The sequence below is a fragment of the Botryllus schlosseri genome, chromosome 7 (genome assembly GCF_051294905.1).
Source record: "Botryllus schlosseri isolate E-star chromosome 7, Bs_hap1, whole genome shotgun sequence".
NCBI classification, from domain to species: Eukaryota; Metazoa; Chordata; class Ascidiacea; order Stolidobranchia; family Styelidae; genus Botryllus; species Botryllus schlosseri.
In genome coordinates this window covers 6,489,652-6,509,253 of record NC_137242.1, presented here as the reverse complement: position 1 = coordinate 6,509,253, position 19,602 = coordinate 6,489,652, and the positions used below count along the sequence as shown (strand labels likewise).

Below are 19,602 nucleotides of genomic sequence, written 5' to 3'. Positions count from 1 at the left end.
ATAACCACTAGTAGACAATAGGGGAGAAAAGAAAGCGTGGTATTATTTTGAAAATTCAAGCATCACGATCGATCTTATCGTTGGTAATGATCTGTTGCGGACAAGAATCATAAGTCTGAACAATTTGTTTTCGTAGTTTCACTATGGCAAACAACGAACTAAACGAATTGTGTGTACTTAAGATATTGGACACTAGACGGGCTTGCGATTGAGTAAGATGGTCTTAATTAAATGGCCTGACACAACGACGTAAAATATTATTACAAATAAGTTCTTAATGACTCTTTCATATGAGTATCTACTATCTATGCATCAGCAGCACTTTACTGAACGATAGACGGCAAAACATAAAACGCGACACAAGCTGCGGCGAAGTAAGGCTTGCTCCCTTGCAAATTAGGAATTTCGAACACTGTATATATCAGTGGTTGCCAATCTTTTAGGATGTCGGAGCAGCATTTCAAACTTCAGAATACGCATGGAGTCGCATGAAAACACTCGAGTAGGCTGACGAAAATCTAAAGGTAGCTAGCCTACCTCTCGATCTCACCATCCAGCTAATTCAAAAGCCTGCACGCATAGACTTCTATATGTTGTATATCGGTTATTTTAGCGTTGGCAGACACAGATTGGCGAGTGCTAAACATTGAAATATACTGGAAATGCATATATCATTACTACAACATACTATTATGTCGTTATGTGAAAGCTCTTCATACGATGAGTTGAGTAATACGATGCGATACGATGAGTTGAGTAATATTGTACTTATTGCAATTTATACTTGACTATGGTCCGTTATTTTGATGTTAGTAAAATTGTGTCGAAATTTACTCTTCACAGAGACGCTATATAAAGGTCTATGACCAGTAGAACTGAAGATATATTCGTGTATACTGTATATTCACTATTGATTCATGCGTTTGGCGCTTGTCTGCTATAATTCTGTTTCCCGATTTTCAGAAACGGCCTTGGACGGCTTTAGACATACCTAACATCTCTAATTTTAGCATTCATATACGGAAATTGACTATAACTGTTCATAGAAGCAAACAACAACTGTCGTCCATTATATTTTTGTGGTATATTTAGAGGTTAATCAGAGCCGCAAGAAGGCTACTTTGGAGCCGCATTTGGGAATCACTGGTATATATTCTCAATTCCCGGGATTATCTGACCACATGCAATCCCATGCCCATGGAAGCCCAAGATGACCACTGAGCAGCTTAGGGTTAAGACCCGGCGCGTGGCTGTATACAAGTGTATAGCAATTCATAAGTTACAGCGTCGAGTTGGTTTTGAAGGGACCGCGTTGCTCTGAATACGAACACATAGCCTCATTTTTCGGGCAAACTATTCTTCTGAATGTCTGCGCGAGTTATTTAAGGCATTTTAAAACCGACGGACGTACACCGCACACCTTCTGTAAGCTCACTATTTTACGGTGCTACGTTGTAAATAGAGTGCCAAGCGTTGGATTGACCAACGTGCTTTTACCAAGTTGTAATGAATTATGATTTGTTATTGTCATTTTGGAGTCAACTAAATCCCACTATATGTAAGTGGAAACTCTAATGTTTACACACAAACCTTCTTTATGGGAGATATTAAATGCGAAACCGCGAAAAACCAAATTGTACACAGCGTACGCCTACTATCCACTTTCCACAAATACAGTACATCGTATGTGGTCCGTGAACAACTATACATATGAGCACTGAGCAGTGAGCATGAGCAATTGAGCATGCACCCGGGGCCTACGAATATCTAGGCCCTGATGCGCCGCAAAATACACTTGGGAATGCGGCAAGTGTACAATGTTCATTGTACAATTTGGACATGTGGCTTAAAGTTAAAGTTAGCGCCGATAAGGGGGAATTTTGTAGGTTTGGGTTAGTTTCAGCGGGTGCTCCAGTGTGTTTGAGTCACATGATCATAAGTGCAGCATGCTCAAATGCCGTTGTTCATTGTGCCGCACCATCGCATATAAATTGATTAACTATCATGAGACGAGCAAACGCAATATCTTCTGCTCGTGACATTTGACGGAGGTTACGCCAAGCAACGATAAACACGTTAATTTCGTCGTCATTTTTCTAAATCGCTATCAAGCCACTAGCCAGATACGGGGGTTGCATTGCTAACCTCGGAATTGATATATAGAGTGTATAACGGACCAAGCAAGAGATTGCACCAGATTAACATCATTGCATTCACTCTCCCTCACACCCCTACCTAGGTGAAGTCTTCAAGCCAGTCGCCATATACGGGCAATCAGACTATTGACGTATCAATAAGTAAGTGACGTCCGTACTGACGTAACATCACCACACCTAGCCACACAATAGACAGAACACCAGGAAGGTATCGAAAATCGATTGCGCTACATTCTCTAATATGATATCATATAAGGTATCAATGTCAATAGGGATGACGTATAAAGTATGACATAACCAGGGATCGACAATAGGGGCGTAAAGAAAACTGGTATTATTTTAATGAATTCAAGCATTCACGCTTAATAATAGTTTTCGACATACTGAGAAGTTGGCCTCCGGAATTGGTGGGATAGCGTGGGTTAGTAAAAGATTGGGGGTAGGATAAGTTCCATATGATGTAACTATATCTACGACATCGTTTCGATAGAGTGTAAACGTGCATGCTATATATTCCCTGTCACGAAACTATACGCCTTCAATACGCCAGTCCTCACTCGACACCCCCTCGAAGGTTGGAGTGTAGTATAAACACAATCAACATTCCTGATAGATTGTAAATTCCAATCGAAGACGATACAGAGATTCACAATACACAGCGGTGTTGTCGTGCATATAATATAACCTTTGGGGGATTGCTAGCACAGCGCGCTCGTGTGAAACAGGTTTAATTCACATAAGCATAATCAATAATCATATTAAGGATAACACCCACTACATTTCCGGCTGCGTCTTCAATAAAGTAAAATGGACTCCATCGCAATAACAAACGAAAATATGATTCGAAATATAGCAGGTCTACATGGGAACGATGCTATTGTTTGCGTGGGCCATCATCAATCATAAATGAGTTCTGTGACTCATTGCGGAACATTAGCTAGTGTGGTGCAGAGTTGTTCTACCAACATAGCAACTGACAGCGAGACTGAAAGAGTATAGCTCAAGGTATCATGTACTTCCAAAAGTTGCGAATCGACATCCTGCGGTTTTTTCGTTTCTTTCTGGTAGATACTGGTGTATAGAATACGTGGTATCTACAATGCGCAGCCGGTCTCGAGTTTCGACACATACACCATCGGTTTTACGACACCGATTGTTGTACCTGTCTTACTTCGTGAGAGGCACAGTGTGGCCAAAACAATCTTTTACTTTGAAATCTTTTTGGTCGCCTTCGAATCAATAGGTGCTCTTTACTAGGCATAACACTAATACACGGCAGTTCCTGTAATTGCGCCTGTTCTCCTATCGCGGACCCCACAGCCTTGCGCGATTTTCTGGTGTCGTTTATTGTCGAAAATCCTGTATTTCACGAATTTTGACACGTAAAACCGCGCATATACGACTATAATAACAAGATCAGAAATTCCAAAACGCAGCAGTAAAACAAAACGTTCGTCTCATGTCGATGTTTATTCGAATCAAAATTTAAAAGCCATATGCTGTCACAGAATGATTGCGGGTACTGTACAGATCGTATCGGAATGTAGAGCACATGGAACGTAGTACATAATACTGATGATAAAGACAATTATGAAGGTAAAGAATAAACAATAAATTATAAAGATCGAAAAAATGACAGTGTCTGAAATTGTGATTCATCGTCCCTCTGCCAAGCTGAAAATAGATTTCGGGCTTCCGATGGCGCTTCCGAATTGCGATTGTTTCTGTTGTTCTTTCACGATATCTTCGTGCGAGACAGCTATGGTTTCCGTTACGAACTTGTATCTTGGTATCACGTTGGTCGGGCGCACTAGGCGAACACTTTTTTTCGTACGTCTGTAATGAGTCAAGCGGAAATAAATAAACAGAAGCCTCTAAGGCAGTTGCAAACGCGAATGCCGTGTCTGCATAAATTTAATTAGGATACTGCTAACTCCTATGTGACAGCGAAATCAAATAAGAAACTGATATCAACACAGTTACTGCATATGACCTCACGTTCTTATGATCTGTGATTCAAAATTGTGGAGCGGGTATACGGGTGTTGGAGAGTGGGTGATATTTGATGAGTAAAAGAATCTGCATCGCAATCATTGACTACAATGATTGTCAAATGTCTAGTTACTCTAGTACTCTAGTATGCATGTGTAAGTTATATTTGTCCAAATGCGCAACATTTCAAAATGAGACACAACGAAAAACGACAATTGAGCATACGGCACTGGGGCACGTGACTTTATAACCCCCAAAATAAACCCGTATCCCAAATCCAAACCTAACTTGAACCAACATGCTCAGATTTCGCATGCCCAAATGTCGCATGCTGAAATTTGGCACGCTACTGTGTCGCGTGCCCGTAAATCCGCACCTTAAGCTAGATGATGTGCTTACCGGCTTATCGTAGGCGTGGATTGCGTACTCGACGGTTCGTAATTCCGCTTTGGTTTTCTACAAAGCGCGTGAATTGAAGATCTCGACCTTGTTTTCTCGAATTCCTCATCGAGATTAAACCTCAATTCTTTTTTTCTTCTGGGCAAGTTCGGCGTGCTCTGCACCGATCCCAAATCCGCTTCGGAAGGCGGTACTGAACTGCTTGAATCGCTGTCGTGTTCGTGACTACTCTGGCTGTGATCCGATCCGGTCAGTTCGGATAGTACAGCGTTGAAGGCGGGTGAGCAGTCGGGTAAATGTTCCATGACTTCGGTTATCGTATCCTCGGTATTTCCGACTTGGGATGTTCGCTGGAAATGCATATACCGAACGGGGACCGGTACAGAGCTGCTCTGCTGGGGCGGCGTCGGGTAGTTTCCCGGGGATGAAAGGGGCGAGTTGTCTTGATGATCCTGATGACTTTGAGCCAGAATTTGTAGATGGGCGAGCTGAATCCAACAAATAGGAATTATGGTAAGTTCTCATGTACAACCCAGGGATATCTAGAGTTTCTATCCCTGGTACAACCAATAGGTTTTGTGCACGCAGAGTTGGTTCAGCTCTTGCAAATTAGATTAGAATTAGGTAGATTTACTGAATTCGCAAAAATAAATGAATTAGATTCCGAATTCACAATACAAAAATCAAGTTCAGGAAATTCAGAAAATTGATTAGAAGAGCATAGAAACATTTCCCACATTAGATTAGAAGTAGATTACCGGCATTTCGCTCCAATTAAGCCAAATAGAAAAGAATTATGCTACGGTATGCATACCTTGGAAGTCGGAATAGATATCGGCGAGCTAACCCGGCGTCCGTTTCTTCCTTTTTGATCAGAATTCATATCTTTGTCGGCGAAAACCATTTATATAGCCTCTATCGCGCAGTTATCACAAAAACGTTACGAAATACTTCCGGATGTCGTATTTGCCGAAGGTGTATTTGCCGAGACAGTGGCGCGGCTTGATGTGGTATGAGTTGTTTCAATCTGCCCGCCCCTTCATATACTATAAAGCCGCGACGACACCGAGAAAGCGGCGCTGGTGTAACACAACAAAAACAAAGGAAGCGTCCCTATTGGCTAGGCACGCCTTCTTCGGTCCTTCACTAAACAAAAGACATCGCAACTTCTTTATTTGTACTCTCGCTTACGAAAGTATCGCCAAGGTATATGATACCGCGCCGGATTGACGCACGACGGAGTTGATTTCACTGATTGTTTATCACTGACCGAATCGTGATGCGTAAGTGGCGTATAGTCTGGCTTAAACCTGAATAATTTTTTTGACTAATACACATTTCAAATCACATTTAATTTATACACTAAAATGAACGAAATCAACACTTTAAAGAGCAGCTTTGTCGAAGTAGTTTGAAGAATTGGAGGTGCGACGGCGAAGAAAGAATAACAGCTACATATTAAATGCTTTGATTTATGATGCTCTCCGAGATAAATCACCAGTTTACGAGCGCAGCGGCCTCAAAAGGATCGCATACACTCGAATTTATTTGCTCGCCTGCCGGAAGCTTGGCCCTAAACGAATACTCTTGGGTATTGAGAATCGGAAAGTAACGATGCAGAGTTAAATCCTATCTTCGTCTATTCGCGTAAGATTACATCGCATGGGGACTACATTGGATATATTGATCCAACTTCATATTCTATGCCTTAACCGAAAATCATATCAGCGGGACAGATTTCGCGATCTTTCCTGCATACAATGCCCATTGAAAACCAGCATACGCAGTATCACGAATTCACTATCCACGATTGTCATAGATGAGAGTACAAAAATATTTACACAAATTGCACACTACTTCGATAAACGTTGGAAACTGGAATCATCGAAATTGTGACTATAGTGCATCTACAACATGTACGCTATCGTTTCAATCACCTATACTTGCTTCATCTTCTTGACAAAGAAAATGATGACTCTAGGCTAGGCAGTAGGCTAAGAAAATAATCTTAAACCTAAAGCGCTTTAGCGACTAGGAGTAAATTTGCGTCAAGCAAATCGGCGACAATAAATTAATCACAAAGAATCTTTGTTTCAAGTGATCAGCGCCAACGGAGGGTGGTTGCAGAAAAGAGACTTATGGTTCGCAATGGTCAAAATATGAGGGGATACTCCGCGATTTATACGATGACCGGTAATCTATTTATGACATGATTTCATTATCCATTACCAGAGATAAAATGAGATATCACGAGATATGATTCAGAAATACTATAGTTGACAGAGCTGATGGGCACGTAGCGATTGGACTTGTTAGGACCAGTACTAAGAATCTAGCTAGGCCGTTTATCACAACTTCCCTGGATTACAACGACCCTTGAGCTTTAATGCTCTACCAGTGCACCCAATATTCCAAAAATATTATTATTATATTATTATTATTTTTATATTTCAATAACTCCCCTTCATGGCATATAATATTGATGGTAAAGCGTCAATGGCCCCTATAGTAGGGTTACGTCGTCTTAAGAGGATCTGTCCTCTTTTTTTAATAAAGTGAAAGTGTCCACGGAGGACGCCAAAATGTCCTCTTCATTGTAAATTTATCCTCTTTTTCTAGAAAAAGTATTTAAATGGCATCAAATACTCGACTTCGACGTAGCGAACGTAGTAGTTTCGTAAAAAAAAAAAATCGCGTAAAACGGAGGTCGAGTCGAAGTGATGACATTGTTTTAGTCAACACAGGTGCTATAGATGAAAAAAAATTAAAATAAACCATTTTCTTTTCCGGCATTACAGCACTCGGAGTTTTTAGAAAGTGTCCTGTTTTTGGCATGACTCAAAGTAACATGGTTAGAAGGGTCAATCAAACGGGTAAATTTATGGCAAAACATTGAACAAAGGAGAGCAGCGGTCTCTGTAGCTATATGGTATATTTAGTCACTAATTCCATCAGCAACATCGCAAGGTATATTTGTGGGATCTTGTCAGTGGATAAGAGACACGTAGTTCATAGACGTGAGTGGGATATTTTGCATTTGGATTGAAGTATATGTAATGTATATTATGTTTTGAAATGGAGCAATAAACACCTGCACTTCATGTGCGAAGGAGAACTCTTTTGATATTTCTTTTTCTACCTCAAGAAGTCACTGCTTTATTCAACGCTCAAGGCGAGACCGGACGATTGCCGCACGAATTGCTGGGATTCCTTACGGATAGCAATACATCAATGGTACTTGTACGTACATTAATTAGTAACCAACGCCAATGGGTGAGTCATGTTTGCTAGTGTACCCGCTACTATACCATACACAACGTTGTCAAGGCAGTAGTGTTTATCAAGGTACATAACTTCCAGCTCATATTCCGACTAAGTATTCGGTTTGACGTCACACCCTATTGTTTTAGAACTACGCGCGCCGCCTACTACAAGGGGCTATTGTTGTGACTGGAGTCTTTATTGCCAGTCGCCATGAAGAAATAATTTATAATGAGTCTCTCATCTAGATACATTCGCAACACGAGACCCGTCTTTCACGAGCTGCCTCAGCGACTTTTCTAAGACCTTGTGTTCCTTATGAGTCAACATGTTGATCCAATGCTGAGAGAAAGGGTAAAGTGGCGCTTAACCATTGTAGTTATCCGTTGCTGACGTCATATGTGGACGCGCAAACTGGTATACAGAATACCGCGCAGACAACCGAGCCAAGTGTTGAATTTCCCGTGAAGAATACCCAAGTACCATCGCATTTAAGGGGGAAAATTCAATCGGAATAGCAGACTTGCTTACAAGGGTAGGACACACTGATTGGAGTATACTCGAATAATTAATTGTAATGATTCCAGTCTAGTGGTTCGAGTCGGTTTTTTGAGTACGGAAATCATATACGCCCCTTTCCACCAAGAAATATATTATCAACTAGAATTACAGTTTCGATGCTTTTTCCAAAGGCGGAAGCCTTGAAACACCAATTAGTCGTATGTACATACAAAGCATCAAGAACATACCGTACGAAGCTATACACGCGCCAGGAAGGGGTGTCAAACTCAACTTGCGTCGCGGGCCCGGTTCAAGCCTTCAGATCGCTCGCGGGCCGGATCAGTCAATTTTTTCCAAAATGTTGCCTCAAAAACCATGCCCTTGTTTTTCACTTGAATAATTTATTATCAAACCTATATACATAATTGTATATTACAACATTACATTACGGATCATAGGGGTTCCATTCTATGGCAACACCTTCACAAAATATGATGATTGGCTGGTTGCATAGTTATAAACAGCTAAAACAATGGCTCTACCGACGATGCAAGTAGGTATATCTCTTTGCTCCCTTTATTTCAGTCCTAATCTGGCGTTAGCCCCGTGTATGCGGTGTGAGGAATACAAGGGATGGAACTGTAAATGCGACGATGGAATTTGGTTCATTCTCATTAAATCACAATTCGGGTTGCTCTGGAGGCTGGGCGTCTCGTGAGTCAGAGAGTGATACAGCAGTGCGACCACAAGTGTTTGTAATCTACATGCAACCTGTATATAACAGTTTTGCGTAGGAGTTTTCGCTTTTGTAAATAACTGGCTTTTGGTCCATTTTTGCATGAAACTCTAAACTCAATGCGTACTTTTTTGCATTCCTTGATGCTTAGGTGTAAATGGCAGCGACTTGTTCCTAATGATGACTACAGTGAAACCACAACACCGGTGTCGGATGGTAATAATTTGGCATATGATCCAACTCGACATTTTCTGTCGTGTGGAATTCTTTATTGTAACATTTTTGTTAGAAATGTGATGAATATTACAAGCATTTTTCAATCTAACTTAGAATTGATTCGCGGGCCGGATGCGGCCCGCGGGACGTATGTTTGTTGGTTGCCCGACATATGAGCATGCGACACAATGCAAAACGACAGTTGAGCATGCGACGCTACAGCATGGGGACACATTAGCATGGTAGCACATGAGCATAGGGACACATGAGCATGGGGACACATGCGCATGGGGACATATCAGCATGTTGAAATATGAGCAAGGGGACACATGGGCATGGGGACAGTTTAGCGTGCGACACTTGAGCATGGTTACACATTAGCATGGGGACTAATGAACATGGTTACATATGGGCATGGTAACACGTGAGCATGGGGGCACATAACGATTGGGACACTTCAGCATGTTAACACTTGCGCATGGTGACATATTAGCATGGTGACACATTAGCATGGTGACAAATGAGCACGCGGACACTTGCGCATGCGACACTTGGGCATCAAACACTTGAGCATGCGACACTTGGGCATGCGACACTTGGGCATGCGACACTTGGGCATGCGACACTTGGGCATGCGACACTTGGGCATGCGACACTTGAGCATGCGACACTTGGGCATGCGACACTTGAGCATGCGACACTTGAGCGTGCCACATTTTAGCATGCGTCACTTGAGCATGTGACACTTGAGCAAGTTAGCTTGTGTTAGTGATGGAATTTGTTGTCACGTGGTGCAAAAAACCACGCTGTTATAAGCACCACAACGTGCTTTTATTAATAAATAAAATAACTCGATTTCACGGCTAGCTTCGACTGCGGTTAGTGAAACATGACATCAGTGGAAATTGCAGTTTGTATATTTCAATCCTGCACATCACAAGACTGTGCAATATGCATGTGCATACCCATGTAGAATCAAGTTTGTTGTCGATGCGGGGACGCCACGATACTGGATATAGCGTTTGTTCTGAAATTAGATTCTAAACCAGTGATTCCTAACCCGGCTAACCTTCTTGCGGCTCTGATAGACCCATGAATATGCCACTAAAATATTATAAACAGTTGCTGATGTTTGCCAAAGGCCTCTTCTGAAAACGGAGAAAGAGAATTTTTGCAGAATAGCGTCGAAACCATGGATTTATTATACCCGTCAGAAAATGATATATCCTGAGTTCTGATGGTCATAGACCTTTACAGATTGTCTCTGTGAAGAGTAACTTTCGACACAATTTTACTGGCATCAAAGTATCGGCTGATAGTCAAGTATAAATTGCAATATTACCAATATTACTCAGCGTATAATCCCAATCAAACTTGTGCATTAACTGCTGGAATGTATGAAGAGCTATTACATAACGTTATATATAGTATGCTGTAGTGATGATATGCATTTTTAGTATATTTCAATGTATAGCACTCGCCAGTCTTTATCTAGCAATGCTAAAACCAGGGCTGTGGAGTCGGTAAATTTTACCACCGACTCCGGCTCCGACTCCGACTCCACACATTCTCAATATACCAACTCCGACTCCGACTCCGACTCCTGAGTCTTTAAACGTACCGACTCCGACTCCTGGGTCTTTAAACGTACCGACTCCGACTCCCGACTCCGACTCCGACTCCAGCATTATTACCAATTTACCTCGAAAATTATATGCCACATTGTCGGTTGAATGACTATCATACAACCATTAAACATATGCAAACATATGATTAACTGTGGCATGCTGAATTGTTTCATTGTTGCACAGCTCGAATTATCCACCATCTAATTAACATGAAATAAAGATTTGCTAAATATCCTTCCTTATTCAAGTTGTTATAACATGGACTCTCTAATATCCTGAAATGTATGAATCATTCAAATATGGCAGATATCCAATCCTGTATAATAAAAATGTAGATAAAAAATCCAAGTGAAGCTCTGGTGTATGACTCAGCAACTAATAAAGAAATTGAACTTACTAATTTTGTCATTACACACTATCCTGATTACAAGCACAAACACTCTTACTACTAGTAATAGACATTGGTCATAAATGGAATTTAGTTAAGTAGGCCTAGTCAAAGACCATAGCCTATGTCTAGTCTACATGTACTTAATCAAGTATTCAAGGATTGGGACTTGCAGTCTTTCTTAATCAGTTGTTCGACCCAAACAGCTAAGCTACACTACAAATATTTTTAATTTTGTCAAATGGGAAGCATCGTTTGGTCATATTCACATATTTTTACAATTTTACAAAAACAGCCGATGCATTTTCTCTGTCACAGTATCATGGTATAATTCCAAAAATTGCATCAATTTTGACTGCATCGCGAAAACGCATCTTGCGATTTTCTTCCCCTCCGCAACTGAGTTGTAATTTGCAAGTCTTTTATCTATATCAGGGGTGGGCAACTTTTTCGGCGAAAGGGACACCTGAGATTTACGAACCATTGCGCGGGCAACGGGAATGTTGATAACCTTTTTTTAGTCGTCGATAGGAGCGAATCGAATTATGAAACATTTCAAACAAGACTTATATTACTACGCTCTAAAATTGATAACATTATGTCATCCGACTGTGCAGTGCACAATCAGGCCCTGGTCGCGCGAAGCGCGAAATTTTTTTGCAAGATAACGACTGAATTAGCTAGCTATAGCTATATCAATAATTATGTCGCTAACATACATTGGGGGTCGCATCTGTATACCACTGGGCTCATTTGGCAAGGACAGGATTATTCGACGTTTGAACATAGCAAAATCGACGGTATCAGTGAACATGCCTCTATCATTTTGTGCAAATGTTTTGTCGACGATCTCGCTGCGAGTGCACAAGCAAAGCCGTATCTCCTAATTGCGAATATAGTTAGACTCAATTCTGTGAAGAATATGTATTTATAATTTTCAAAAGGGGGCTCAAATACTGAATGCAAGAAATCTAGTGACAATGAATCATGCGAAGTACCGAGAAAAATTTCAAGTCAAATAAATCTGCTATGAAATATTCTACTTCATGGTCGTATACGAAGATCTGGGATAAATGTGGCAGACCCCTGGATACGTCAATGCCTCAGAACTGTTGTTTTAGTCATCATCAAATTTCTCGGCCATGGTAATCAAATTTTGGTTGGCCTTGCAATTGTACCTGATGTCATAAATAATTTCGAGAATTACCTCGCAGGCCACACCCTAACCTTCTCGTGTGCCAAATTTGGCCTGCGTGCCATGGGCTGGCCGCAGCTGATCTCTATGCTTAATAATAACAGTGATTGGTGGTACATAAAAATTATATTGAAAATTCTTTGAGAGCAAATGTTTTCATGATAGAGAAGTTGGAGTCGGAGTCGGAGTCGAAATCATAGTCATTCTCACAAACTCCGACTCCGACTCCAGTCATTATTTTCCCACCGACTCCGACTCCGACTCCGACTCCAGCTGTTACAGTTTTCCCGACTCCGACTCCGACTCCGACTCCATCAAGCGAAAATCACCCCGACTCCGACTCCGACTCCACCGACTCCGACTCCGACTCCACAGCCCTGGCTAAAACAACCGATATAGCATCTATAGAAGTCTATATGTGCATCGTACATGCCTTTGAATCAGCTGGGCGGTGAGATCCAGAGGTAGGCTATAGCTATACCATTAAATTTTCTTTATAAGCAGGGTTGCCATCGACATGGACCCAAAAATAAGGACAATCGAAAAATTAGATTAGCATGAAAAAGCGCTTCTGTACATTGGTTGGTCTTGGGCTTCCCATGAGGTGATAAACCAAACTTCTTCACCTCGTTGTGATTAGAGGTGTCAACCAAGTTGGTAGGATTTCGAGCGTTGTTCGGTTTCGAGTCTTTACTCGATAGATTAGACAGCTTGATGACTGCTTGCAGACGTCTGCGGTTTTGTTAATTTCTCGCGATCTGGCAATCCGCGGGTGTGAGTGTGATGTTGGTTGCCTAATATTGCCTTCAATTACGTCAACACATTATATTAGAATTATACGCTGGATGTATAGACGAAATAACACCGCTCAATAACATGACTATTTGACATACTGTAGTAGCCAAAGCAAATATTTTCAAATAATGAAACACCAGACTTCATCCTGAAGTTTTCAGGCATAAGCACAAGCTATTTATTGGATTACTGATGATGGGTATTGGTACCGCGTTGTTGCTATTTCCGCCATACACAGGGACGGACGGTTTTATCAACTGTATTGCGATGATCTAACATTGCGTACATTCATAAAGCGCCAGGTCATCTACCATCGTGTATTGCATTTGTCCGCATCGCCGAAGATTCGGTTCTTGTTAGGATTGGATGATCGCTATTGTAGACAACAGCTTGTGTGTGGTTTTTCAGTAACAGTCATCGTCCATTTGTTTGTACATATCCTGATGCTACATTTTATATTAAGTGATAAAACAGAGCGTTGTGAGGAATTAACCGATTTTGCGAATCCATCGGAAACCTTTCTGGTGAAAAATGTCCGCCGATTTGGGAATAGCCTATACGCAGCCTACGCGCTAGAACAAGATTTCCTTCTTATAACGGTGCTATATATTACAGTTGAAATTGTGAGTGCAGGCACCAAGCATGCCCACAGCGCAATTTCCGCAATATATTCAGGGCCAAACCGTAAAAAAGGGAATGAGTAAGGCCTTGAGTCTTCCCACGGTTTGACTCGGAAAACGCATGCTCAAACGCCGTATTTCAAGATCGACTGGCATTTCGGCGTTTGGCATTTTCACACCACGAGACCCACGTTTCGGGCAACACGCGACTCCCTGTAGGTACTGACGGCGATAAAACCTTGAAATAAAATAACCGCCACATGTTGACCAAAATGTTCAACATTGATATGACCACTGTCCAGGCGCCGAAAAGACCAGCGCTCGCAGCTTGAACCTCACGTATAAATTGAGACCCACAAAATAAAATAATAAGTCCCGTGTAGAATTGCAAATTTGGAATTGCTTTCGTCTCACGAAAGGATATATCCTTTTAGTTCGTCTGGTGTAAACGATTTCAATATATGTGGAGCAATGACAACCTTTATCGATTTACCCCGATCTTTGGAGCTTTTCAGACAAATCCATATAGTCACAGACCATGCACCCACCCACTCAATCAATTTGCCACTTTCCTCGCGCGGCAATCAAATTGGTTACTCGCTAATATATGGTCACATACCCAAGTGTCGCATGCCCAAATGTCGCATGCCCAAGTGTCGCATGCCCAAGTGTCGCATGCTCAAGTGTCGCATGCCCAAGTGTCGCATGCTCAAGTGTCACATGCCCAAGTGTAGCATGACCACATGCCCAAGTGTCGCATGCTCAAGTGTCGCATGCCCAAGTGTCGCATGCTCAAGTGTCACATGCCTAAGTGTAGCATGACCACATGCCCAAGTGTCGCATGCTCAAGTGTCGCATGCTCAAGTGTCGCATGCCCAAGTGCCGCATGCCCAAGTGTCGCCAAGTTTCACATGCTCAAGTGTCGCATGCTCAAGTGTCTGCATATCCACGTGTCCCATGCCCAAATGTCGCATGCCCAAGTGTCGCATGCTCAACTGTCGCATGCTCAACTGCCCCACGCTCAAAGGTCGCATGCTGAAGTGTCACAGGCTCAAGTGTCTGCATGATGTAGACGTGTCGCATGCTCAAGTGTCGCATGCGTACATGACCCCATGCTTATGTGCACCTTTGCTCTTATGTCCCCATGCCCATGAGTCCATATGCGCATGTGTGCCCATGCTCTTGTGTACCCATGCTCATGTGTCGTCAAGGCTCATGTATCGCATGCTCATGTGTCACCATGCTCAAGTGGCACTTATTAAATTGTCACCATGTTGATGTGTCCCTATGCTCACGTGTATCCATGCTCGTGTGTCCCTATACTTATGTGTCGCCATGCTAATATGTCCTCATGTTAATATGTCCCGGTGCTGATATGTCTACATGCCCACGAGTCGCCATGACCAAAAGTCGCTATGCTCAAGTGTCGCATGCTCAAGTGTCGCTTGCTATTGTGTCGCATGCTAATATGTCCACGGACCATGTTTGATACCCCTGCGGTTAGCGGATATGACATCAACCCTCAGCATTGTTACAAAATCCAATGAAGTAGGGAAGGTCAAAAAATTATCTTATGTGGTGTAGACTTGACATTATTTGGTAGAAACTTTCCTATGCAATTCATACTGTTATGACATTATAATAAGTGATACTCGACGCCTAATATACTCGATTCGGAAACGAATGACTCGGGTATTTTGATTTTTCCCGGCCCTATAGTTGCATACGAAACCGGCATCTAAGATGTTCGAAGTCACAGTACGTTTTGTAGCATAACACCCGGCAGCTGTAGTCATTAGAGCAGGGTTGGCCAACCTTTTCGGCCAAAGGCGCACATGAAATTGACGAACCATTGCACGGGCAACCAGTCGCGACATGCGCGAAAATTTTTCAAAGTTTATAGGTCAATAATATTATTACGCGAGTATATTGCGGGTCTGCAGTATATCGCTGGCTCAGTTTGCAAGGACAGGAATGTTTGGCGCCTGGACATATCGATATCTAAATCTTCGGCCAACATGTGTCAATCATTTGTACCTATAGGTCACATCACCGACGGTCTTTCTGCAAACGCAAGGTCGCATGTTGGGCGCGACTTTCTCTTATGTTGCAAATATAGTTAGACTCATTCTGTTAAATTAGGCGTTCTTTTCATTTTCAGGAGGTGGTAACAATATTAAAAGCAGGAAATTGAGTGTCAACATATTGCGCAAAATATTCTACTTTGTTGTAATGTACGAAGATCTGCCTGAAATGTGGCTGGCCCATGGACCTGCCAGTGCGTCGGAATTGATATTTTAGTCATCAACATCACGAGAGTTGCGGCCATACTAATCATATTTTGGTTGGCCTTGCAAGTTCACAATCTGGGCAATCAATTTTTGATAATATAACTTATTTCGAAAATTACCTCGCGGGCGACTCAAAACGTTCTAGCGGGTCACATGTGGCCCGCAGGCCACGGGTTGGCCGGTCCCGCATTAGAGTATTCTCGGAGTCGTTTGAGAAAACAGGCCCCATTTCTGGAGCCATAGCAACTATATGGTCTTTTTCGTCATGACTACATGGCGACAACATTGACTCGATCGAGAACATAGGATCGTACTTTCAGTGGGCTCGTCTATGATTGCACTGTCGAGATTGATACACTACCTCTTCTCAGGGATAACTTAAGCAGTGGTTCTCAAGAGTCGGTCCGAAAATCTTCGCGTTCACTTCGATATGAATGTATCATTCAATAGCATATCAAAAAGGTAGTAAAAAAATGAATTTTCCCATATTTGCGTTTGAGTTGCATACATTTGTCGTTGTAGGCTTTGCTTTAATTTTTATTTTTGAAAATTCACCGACCGGCAAGCTCAAAAAGGTTCAGGACACCTCTATTGTATGATATTGATAACCACCTATAGGCCAGATATCTATAACTCTGAGCATGAGCATACATCGTCGTCGTCGCATGTAACGGCTCACCACATATATGCGGTTGCACAATGCACATGGGTCGTATTGATCATTAGATAGATTAGGGTAAAGGTTTTCGATTGGTAAGCAGTGAAATAGATAGAACACTTCGCGTTTCCGACATAAAATAAGACAAACAAAGTCGCTAAAAGGGTGATAATAGTGTCCTGTTGATATAACACACAACACGGTCCTTTCACGAGTCCAGCTACTGTCTGTGAGATCATAATATTTTGATAGAAGTGGACACCTTCCATCGCCGAAGTAATCCTATTGTTCGCTGAAGGTCAAACGGTTCGCGGTTGTAGGCCGTAAGTAAACTGCGGTTTTTAAACACGCAAGTACTCACTTAGCACCAAGTCATTGTTGGCTTTGGTGAGCATACACAGAGTGATAATCCGACATCCAGGTGATTCGGATGCGTACAGACACGGGGGTGAACTCGGATATACGGCGAGAGCAAACATCTTGTACCGCCTATGGTCTTTTCTCTGTACACTGGACACTGTGTACAAGACGTGTACGCACTAAAACGTCGGATCTACTGAATTCCGGTAAGAGTTGAGCAAGGTATGAAGAAATGAGCTACATATCGCAATCGCCGCAAGCAAATATTGAATCGGAAAACTTAAGCCAACAATTACCAATCAAATCAGAGATCAAGGATCTGTACGGCAACCGCCGAATTGCCGTTTAAACACATAGTATGGGTGAATGTCCGACCTCAAAGGGTGAATTGTTTTAAGACCACGCATCCGTATTTAATCAGATTGTGTCAGATCACGGAGCTGAGAAGAAATTTCCTTATTCTCTGGGAGACTTGTGATAAACCATTCACCTCACCCTTACAAAAATTTCCTTACAGACGAACAAATTGTACCAATATTTTCATAATGTTACGCAAGAAACTTTAGATTTATAGGCTATTATGCAATCGCAATTGTAACCGGTGCGATATCGTAAACAGTGTTTCTTAACCGTTATTCCATGGAACACCAGGGCAGTGGTTCTCAACCGGAGGTCCGCGAACCCTTGGGGGTCCCCGATATCTCTAGAGTTGTAAAATGTTTAATGACCTAATTTGTATTTTTTTTTTCATTAGGGAAAGCATGAGGCAATTTCGCTTCATAAATAATTGCTAAAGCTTTAGAACTCACATCATAAAAATGGCGGTCTAACATGAAATATCCGACCGTGCAACCTCTTTTTAATTGTAAAATTGCCGATAGCCTGCCAATCAGTGGCGTAGCAGCCACTTGGCGGTTCTGGCTCTGCGCCAGGGGCGGCAGGCTCCGAGAGGGCGGCAAAATGAGGCTAACACAGTGCACACAGCTGGCTAAAGCAGCGTAATTGGTAGCCCTATAGCTGGCGTCCCGTGAGCTGAAATTTAATCAAACTGGTCATAAACGAAAGCTAGTATCACGCTAATTCCGAAAACACGAATTACTATGTTAACATGACAATGGAACCATTCCGAAATAGCCGTCAAGGCCGCGTGTTCCTAACAATGGTTGGTTAGTTACTGCAAAGCTACTTCATTCGACACCATATTTATACTCGTGTCTGGAACTTTATCTGACCATTGGTGTTTCAATTGAGGGCTGTGCGAGGAGCTTCTCAAAGCTCAAACTGATTAAGTCTTATTTACGTTCTACCATGAATGATGATCGGCTATCAGCTCTATCGATAGCAGCGGTTCTCAACCTTTTTGTCTTCTCGGACCACTTTTGGACCGCCACAGACCCCCGTGGACCCCCTCAAGTTTTCGTTCAAAATTAGCTTAAGTATCGTGCAACCGCCAACTGTCTCGTGCAAACATTGGTTAGGTTAGTAATAAACAGCCAGAAAATGAATATTATTCAAAATAACATCACACTATATGTCGAAATTGGGTAAATTTTTAATATTTCGAAACGAATTTTCCACCTGTATTTATTGTCTTGAAAATTCTCGTCATTGATTGGATATGAACGAGTGCCGAAAGTCCATTTCCACCAAGATATATTGGTGGCGAATGTAATATTAACGCGTAACACTTCCGAAGATAGCTTTTGGTGTGTGTTTGTAATGAACATATCATGTCCACGCAGCCTATATAGTCATTTCTCTCTAGCATCTCATCTTGAAGGTATTTAGTGGTTATATCACAGAAGAAAATGGATTTCATGGCGTCGCGGTTTCAATTGCTTCATTGGGACAGACAGATCAGGAAAAAAGTTCAGGAACTTCTATTTCAAATGAATGTTTACAAATTTGCTGCGACTGACAACTGCAAATCCAAATTGCTATCTCCAAAATTTAATTTTTCAGAAACCTTAACAAAACATTTATAAACAGCAGTATATGTTTGCATCGGCATGCCGTTGGTAAGTTGACAATAAAATGAGTTTGCACAGTCGGATATTTCATCTCAGACGACCATTTTAATGATGTGAGTCCTAAAGTTTTAGTAATTATGTAGCGAAGCGAAAACTGTCCCATGCTTTTCCTAATTAAAAGAATGTAAATTAGGTTACCAATGACTTTACAATGACCAGAGGCTTCGTAGACTCCCTGAAAATGCTTCGCGGACCCCCGGTTGAGAACCACTGGTCTATAGAAAGAGACTACGTTCAAAATCTTGAATTTGAGGATATTATCGCTGATTTTTCATCGGCAAATCCCGAAAAATTAAGTTTTGAGACGGCTATTGATTTTCTATTTGCACTATATACATTCGTTCGCTATTTCTTGTCGTTAATATTTTTGGCCTTA

General features: G+C 41.9%; 2 protein-coding genes across 3 annotated transcripts in view; both read right to left on the bottom strand.

The window, feature by feature from the left end:
• Positions 1-19,602, bottom strand: part of LOC145443788 (testis-expressed protein 11-like) — a 44,856-nt gene that overhangs the window by 14,365 nt on the left and 10,889 nt on the right. The window lies entirely within an intron of this gene.
• On the bottom strand, positions 3,608-5,595 carry LOC145443789 (uncharacterized). The gene is made up of 3 exons (XM_080321743.1): positions 5,362-5,595; positions 4,548-5,035; positions 3,608-3,992 (listed from the first exon to the last, which is right to left on the bottom strand). Exons 1-3 carry the CDS (start codon positions 5,449-5,451, stop codon positions 3,812-3,814), a joined length of 759 nt encoding a protein of 252 aa, XP_080177869.1. The 5' UTR covers positions 5,452-5,595; the 3' UTR covers positions 3,608-3,811.

What these genes read in the sequence shown, in the direction of transcription:
- LOC145443789 (XM_080321743.1), bottom strand. Translation starts at nt 5,451, where the DNA reads ATGGTTTTCGCCGACAAAGATATGAATTCTGATCAAAAAGGAAGAAAC. An exon ending in TATCTATTCCGACTTCCAAG is followed by an intron (nt 5,036 to 5,361) that starts GTATGCATACCG and finishes TGTTGGATTCAG; the next exon opens with CTCGCCCATCTACAAATTCT. An exon ending in TCCACGCCTACGATAAGCCG is followed by an intron (nt 3,993 to 4,547) that starts GTAAGCACATCA and finishes GACTCATTACAG; the next exon opens with ACGTACGAAAAAAAGTGTTC.